Consider the following 7500-nt stretch of genomic DNA (forward strand, 5'->3'; position numbering starts at 1 on the left):
TTTGAATAAACGAATGGAAAGGCGCGTGGTTAAAGAAATAACTACTGACTCTTTAATTAGCATTTACTTCGTTAATTCGCGGGTGTTAAAATAGTAAGTGGAATGATGAGAGATTTACAAGCGTCTTTTGATAACCTTACCGGGTAGTTGAATAAGCTATTCAGTCAGCAGAATCTGTAGTTTCGTAGTTTCCAGCAACAAAATGAACGAAAAGGGGACGCAAGTGTCAATAGGAGCGAAAAAACCACGTCAAACCAGCACTGGGACACAAACTCCACCTGGACCCCTAAACAAAGATCAAGAGATACAATGTGGAATGGCAAAGGGCGGTTATGCGCGAGATGAGAGAAAGGAGAAAAAATGGCGTTACGATGACCTGATTGTTGTACTGAACGATAAAGACAGACTTATTCAGTGGTTAATGGGGGAAGGTTTGCTGGCCAAATCTCGGTTATGTTCTGTTTCTGGAAGCGACGTGATCCTTGTTAATTGCGATGACCGTTCGGATGGTTTTAAATGGGAGTGCAGAAGACGAATTGATGGCAAAAGACACAAGGTGGAGATGTCAATAAGGACAGGGAGCTGGTTCGCCCAGAGCAACATGACGCTGGAGGAGATCCTTAAATACACTTATTGGTGGTGCCAGGATTTGGATCAAGCGCAAATAAGACACGAACTTGTACTGGCAACACACACAGGCGTCGACTGGGACAGTTTTTGTCGGGAGGTGTGTGAAATCACGTTTATGGAAGAAAGGGAAAGCATAGGGGGAGAAGGAAAGGTCGTGCAAATTGACGAGAGCAAGTTTGGTAAGCGGAAGTACCATCGCGGACATCATGTGGAAGGACAGTGGGTGTTCGGCGGGATCGAGTGTGACAGTAGGAAATCTTTTCTAATACCGGTGGACAAAAGAGATGAACACACTTTATTGCCGATCATCCAAAAGTGGATTAAACCGGGAACGACAATAATTTCAGACTGTTGGAAAGCCTACACCAATTTCGGGAAATATGGATACACACATAGAACTGTGAACCACTCCGAGGAATTTGTCAACAAAGATGGTGACAGCACGAACAGAATAGAAGGACACTGGCGGCACGCTAAGGTTAAAATGCCTCCTTTCGGAGTCCGAAAAAACCACTTTTCGTCATATTTGGCAGAGTTTATGTGGCGCTACAGGAACAGAGACAGTGACTTATTTGAAATGTTCTTAGGAGATGTAAAGAAAATTTATGCACCAAACAAAAAATGTTAAAAGGCAAGGAGTAAAATGAACTGCCTCCGCAGTGAAAATTGTTCAAGGGCAAGATGATCTCGTGAAAAGTGTAGTTAACCGAGCCGCAACGTGAAAGCTAAAATTTTACGAGAGTGCTTAGGCCTAATCACTGAAACGGGCGCTTAGGCTTAATCAGTAAACGAGTGCTTTCTTCTTCACACGATCTCGTGAAAAGTGTAGTGAACCGAACCGGAAAATGAAAGCTAAAATTTTACGAGAATGTTAAGGCCTAATCACTGAAGCGAGCGCTTAGGCTTAATCAGTAAACGACTGCTTTCTTGTTCAGACGATCGTGCTTAGGCTTAATCAGTAAACGACCGCTTTCTTCTTCATACGATCTCATGAAAAGAGTAGTTAACCGAACCGCAAAATAAAAGCTAAGAGTGCTTAGACACAATCATTGAAACGAGCGCTTAGGCTTAATCAGTAAACAAATTCTTTCTTCGTCACACGATCTCGTGAAAATTGTAGTTAACGGAACAGCAAAATGAAAGCTAAGGAGCGATTGCAGAATACCCGGTTTAGGAACAGAATTATGAATATCATTTTCTGTCCCATGCCACTGCGGACAAGCAGCATTGTTAAACACGACTGCGGGACTGCGGTGGCAGTTTTTTAAGTAAGGCATTTAGTGGACGCGGAAACAGCATTGTTAACCACGACTGCGGGACCGCGGTGGCAGCCTTTTTAAGTAGGACATTTGGTGGGCCGGGTATTCTGCAATTTAGAAAAAGGGGTCATTGTCACTAATGAGACGCAATTTTCAGATGGAGAACACAATATGTAAGATCGAGCATAATATTTTCCATTCGTCGAATCGAACAAATAGAAACTCTACTTGTCGGGTCGTAAATAAAATTTTCCATTCGCCGAATAGCACCAATCGCCTGAATCGACAAACTTGCAAGTGGTCACTCTCAATAATGAGATGCAATTGTCGAATAGAAAACTCTACTTGTCGGATCGTCCAAAAATTTCTCTATTCACCAAATAGAACAAATCGGTCGAATAGAACTTCTGTTTTTTCCGATAGAATCCAGTTGACAGTATTGGACATGGATGTCGAGTTTATGCCTTTTACAAAAATTTGGTTTTATCAACGGAATTGATAATGTAAATTGGCCACCGTACAGGATGGAAAGTGAGGATGAATGGAATTCTGTCATTCTTATCTTTTTGTGACGTTTGTAGTGATGACTGTCGATCAAATTGTTGGGCGCGATGATGGCCCGCTTTGACCACAGAGACAGGATAGCCACGTTTTTCGAAGAACTGGCACATCTCCTCTGATTTGCTGGAAAAATCGGAGTCATCACTACATAGACGTCGAAGTCTAAGAATAAGGAATGACTTTAATTGCATCAAGCGGTTCAAAACTACTCTGATGACCACTTATTTTGTTCATGTAAACATGTCCGTATGTTGATGAAAAATCAAGATTGGTCTGTTTGATATCGGTATGAAAAGCCCTGTTTAAGTTTCAATTCAAAAGAGGCTTTAGCGAAATCTATAATTACAATGCAAGCCGGTGTGCAATGATTTTTACAATTACGAGACTGAGAAAGATGTTTGAAGAAGTGGGAGTTTTTAGCGGACACTGTGTACTCAAGAAAATTAACTGTTTTGTCTTGGCTTGAATTTTCTTCCATTCAAGCAAAATCAGGAGAGCTGAGATCTTGTCCTGTCCATACGTCTCTACACGACAACACCATACCATCATCAAAAACTGAGCCACGTGCCACACTGACTGAAAGGCTCTTCACAGTAGTTTAAATATTTCAACACTTAGGTCCTTGAGTTAATGCTTTCACCTGCTGATTATGTCGGCAAAAAAGATGACCACCGTTACCTGACTAGCTTTTTCTGGGGCAGGTAAACAAAAGGACAATGCTTTAAATAGAAAGATCCTTCAAGCGTTCGTACCATTTCAGTTGAGGCTGTCGTGTTTGCAGTCTGAAGTACAGTCGCAATATAGCTCAACTACGAATTCTGTTGTGCGGATCCGCATACTTGTCAATGATGAAAGTCTTCTTTGTTGCTTTGATTGGGTGTCATCTTTTTGTCACCAAGTCAATGGCTTCAAGTGCCCATGGAATGTCCAAGAACAAGGTTGAGGGTAAGGCAAGACTAAATCAAAATGTTTCTTAAAATTAATGTTGGTTAAAATCTCTTAAAATATAACCTAGCACGAAGAAGAACGCTTTCGTAACACTGCAAGATTGATTATGCCAGATAACGGCATAAAGTCAGATCAAACTATCGGGACACAAGAGAAAAGAGAGAGTTTCATCGGTAAAGCACGAAACTATAACTGAAGACAAATTGCGAGTTGCTAAGAGCACTGTTAGCAAATGGGACAATTCTAAAGTGAATGACTTTTATCTCTTCAAAGTTTATTCGGTGTATTGGCAGAGTACTGTTAGTTCGCGGCTCACGCTTAAAGAACGAGGTATACATACACGTTTCCCGGATCGTACAAAAATTTCTCTATTCACCAAATAGAACAAATCGGTCGAATAGAACTTCTGTTTTTTCCGATAGAATCCAGTTGACAGTATTGGACATGGATGTCGAGTTTATGCCTTTTACAAAAATTTGGTTTTATCAACGGAATTGATAATGTAAATTGGCCACCGTACAGAGATTCTAAAAGCTGACGTTTCGAGCGTTAGCCCTTCGTCAGAGCGAATCGAGGGATTATGGGTTACGTGTAGTTTTTATAGTAGAGTGGGAGCTACGCTATTGGTGGTAACATGGCAACGTGAAAAATAGGAATATATTAGTTAAATGAAAAGCGTTCGTTAATACCGTGAGGATTAAGGGTGCCGATTTGAAAGATGAATTTTTGTTCCAGATTCTTGCGGCTTTCCGTCGTACCTAGATGTAGGGAAAGGCCGCAGATAGCCATTTGTTTTATGGAGTGGTTAGGCAGATTAAAACGGCGAGCGACTGGCTTAGATGCATCCCTGTCATTCTTCTCAACATCGCGAAGGTGTTCGCGGAATCGGTCACCTAGTCGTCTACCTGTCTCACCAATGTATAATTTATTGCATAACGTACAGGTTATGCAATAAATGACATTTGCGGAGGTACATGTGAAACGATCGGTGATCTTAACAGATCGCTTAGGTCCCGGTATCTTGCTAGTGTCAACAATGAAAAGGCAAGTTTTGCATCGTGAGCGCGCGCATTTGAAAGTGCCGGGTTGCTCGTTAGTTTTGAGCGCGCTTCTAACTAAAAACTTGCCTACGTTTTTGTCGCGTTTGAATGAAATAAGTGGGGGTTGCGAAAAGATTCTACCAGTCTCGGGATCATTTCGGAGTAATTTAAAATTACTAAGAATGATGCTTTTAACTGCGTGATTATGAGGATGGAAAGTGAGGGTGAATGGAATTCTGTCATTCTTATCTTTTTGTGACGTTTGTAGTGATGACTGTCGATCAAATTGTTGGGCGCGATGATGGCCCGCTTTGACCACAGAGACAGGATAGCCACGTTTTTCGAAGAACTGGCACATCTCCCCTGATTTGCTGGAAAAATCGGAGTCATCACTACATAGACGTCGAAGTCTAAGAATAAGGAATGACTTTAATTGCATCAAGCGGTTCAAAACTACTCTGATGACCACTTATTTTGTTCATGTAAACATGTCCGTATGTTAATGAAAAATCAAGATTGGTCTGTTTGATATCGGTATGAAACGCCTCTCTAAGTTTCAATTCAAAAGAGGCTTTAGCGAAATCTATAATTACAATGCAAGCCGGTGTGCAATGATTTTTACAATTACGAGACTGAGAAAGATGTTTGAAGAAGTGGGAGTTTTTAGCAGACACTGTGTACTCAAGAAAATTAACTGTTTTGTCTTGGCTTGAATTTTCTTCCATTCAAGCAAAATCAGGAGAGCTGAGATCTTGTCCTGTCCATACGTCTCTACACGACAACACCATACCATCATCAAAAACTGAGCCACGTGCCACACTGACTGAAAGGCTCTTCACAGTAGTTTAAATATTTCAACACTTAGGTCCTTGAGTTAATGCGTTCACCTGCTGATTATGTCGGCAAAAAAGATGACCACCGTTACCTGACTAGCTTTTTCTGGGGCAGGTAAACAAAAGGACAATGCTTTAAATAGAAAGATCCTTCAAGCGTTCGTACCATTTCAGTTGAGGCTGTCGTGTTTGCAGTCTGAAGTACAGTCGCAATATAGCCAAACTACGAATTCTGTTGTGCGGATCCGCATACTTGTCAATGATGAAAGTCTTCTTTGTTGCTTTGATTGGGTGTCATATTTTTATCACCAAGTCAATGGCTTCAAGTGCCCAGGGAATGTCCAAGAAGAAGGTTGAGGGTAAGGCAAGACTAAATCAAAATGTTTCTTAAAATTAATGTTGGTAAAATCTCTTAAAATATAACCTAGCACGAAGAAGAACGCTTTCGTAACACAGCAAGATTGATTATGCCAGATAACGGCATAAAGTCAGATCAAACTATCGGGACACAAGAGAAAAGAGAGAGTTTCATCGGTAAAGCACGAAACTATAACTGAAGACAAATTGCGAGTTGCTAAGAGCACTGTTAGCAGATGGGACAATTCTAAAGTGAATGACTTTTATCTCTTCAAAGTTTAATATAATGCCTATCATTTTATTTAATGTCTTTAATAGTGTATGATGCTCTCGGACAAGGTGTCAACAGCACTGGACCGGACGATCAGTATTCCGAGAGCGGAAGTCCTAGGGCTATTGTAGACCCTACGGATCTATGCTATACACAGTACTTCGTAGGACACCAACCGCCGACAGGCTTTAGGCCCTTTGATTCTCAGTACATAAAACACATCTGTCAGCAAGTCACTGACGACACCGATGTACTGTATTCGACGATGTTCGATGAAAAGATTGGTATCCCTGTCTACGTAGGGTATGGTTTAGAAAAAGATCAAGTGCCGCGAATAGGAACCTTCCCCAGGATATCGAAATGGTTTCAGGACGCAGGTTATATACATTTGCTTTGTTTTACTATCTCACGGCCCACAAATGTGACTAAAATCTTGATACGATTCACGTAAACTGACAAACTATTCCCACTCTTTTGTGTTGTTTGATGGAGATATATGTCTGTCCTTGAAGTCTCGATTGTTTTTGGTGACGAATTCGTGCCCGGATGACAGACAAAACACTAACCAACCATGGCCCAACATTGAACCGCGGGGTGGGAAGTGGGATCTACGAGTCTGCTTTATTTTTCATCGTGATTTGATTTTAGCAACGATATTCTTCCTGTTTTTTTAAAGTGCCCCTGTGATCAAAATTACCACTTCCTTTTTTCCTTCAGATTTTGAAAGTGTGTTTGCTTAACTCCTGACTGGCAAAGATTTGAGCTTTGATTTTTATCCAAAGGCCGTTTACTTTGAGTGTAAGTTTTGGATTTCACGGTCCGCCATTACTCACGTTCAAAACTGACCGATTGGACCTCAGAGGGTTGGATCCAGGGAAAAGTGACGTCAGAGGCTCACTAGCTTAAAATTTCAGCCTGTGAACGTAGCTTATTATATGCAAAGCGTGAGTTTAAAAGTCTGAAAGCCCAAAACCCCCGTGCTGCATATTAATTCTGCGGGGTACACACGTATTGCATTCTTAAACTAGTGAGCCTTTGACGTCATTTTCTCCTCGATCCAGCTCTCTCAAGACTATAATGTTAGTAATGGCGGACCATTAAATAGGAAAATTACAGTCAAAATAAAGAGGTGTCTTTTTGAAATCAAGGCTTAAAACGTGGGTCACTTAGTGTTTTGTTAACATAGTTTTGAAATCCAAAGAAAAATATGAATTGATTTTTTGGTCACAGGGGCACTTTAAATGAACTTGGCCAAACTTGATACCGGAACACCGCTCTGGCAAGCTGAAAAACTTGATAGGAACGAATTCTAACAGCCATTTCTTTTGTCCTTGTAGGCATTGGATTACAGGGAAGCGACCGCATGTATCACGGCAACGAGCAAAAGATCCATAAAGGTCACCTGGTACCGGCAGAAACCTACTCCTTCGGTTGCATTAACATTGTGTCCACGTTCACATATACCAACGCTGTGCCTCAATATGCCGCATTCAACATTGGACCGTGGGCTCAGGACGAAAAGAAAGTGAGAGCATTCGCAAAACTGTGTAGCTTAAACGATGGAGACCTCTACCTGTTGACTGGGATCTCTGAAGCTAAAA

The 7500-nt window shown here is 41.3% G+C and overlaps 1 protein-coding gene across 2 annotated transcripts in view; it reads left to right on the forward strand.

Annotated features, from left to right (window-relative positions):
• Positions 1-3184: 3184 nt before the first annotated feature.
• LOC138008013 (uncharacterized) overlaps positions 3185-7500 on the forward strand; it is a 4804-nt gene continuing 488 nt past the window's right edge. Inside the window, exons 1-4 of one of the 2 annotated variants that reach the window (XM_068855179.1) lie at positions 3185-3395; positions 5387-5630; positions 5947-6276; positions 7237-7500. The exon at positions 7237-7500 is cut by the window's right edge and continues 488 nt beyond it. In XM_068855179.1, the coding sequence (XP_068711280.1) occupies positions 5531-5630; positions 5947-6276; positions 7237-7500 (694 nt within the window). In that variant the 5' untranslated portion in view covers positions 3185-3395; positions 5387-5530. The remainder of the gene's footprint in view (positions 3396-5386; positions 5631-5946; positions 6277-7236) is intronic. The other variant, XM_068855180.1, reaches the window with a different exon arrangement.

This window comes from Montipora foliosa, chromosome 6 (genome assembly GCF_036669935.1).
Source record: "Montipora foliosa isolate CH-2021 chromosome 6, ASM3666993v2, whole genome shotgun sequence".
In the NCBI taxonomy this organism is placed as follows: Eukaryota; Metazoa; Cnidaria; class Anthozoa; order Scleractinia; family Acroporidae; genus Montipora; species Montipora foliosa.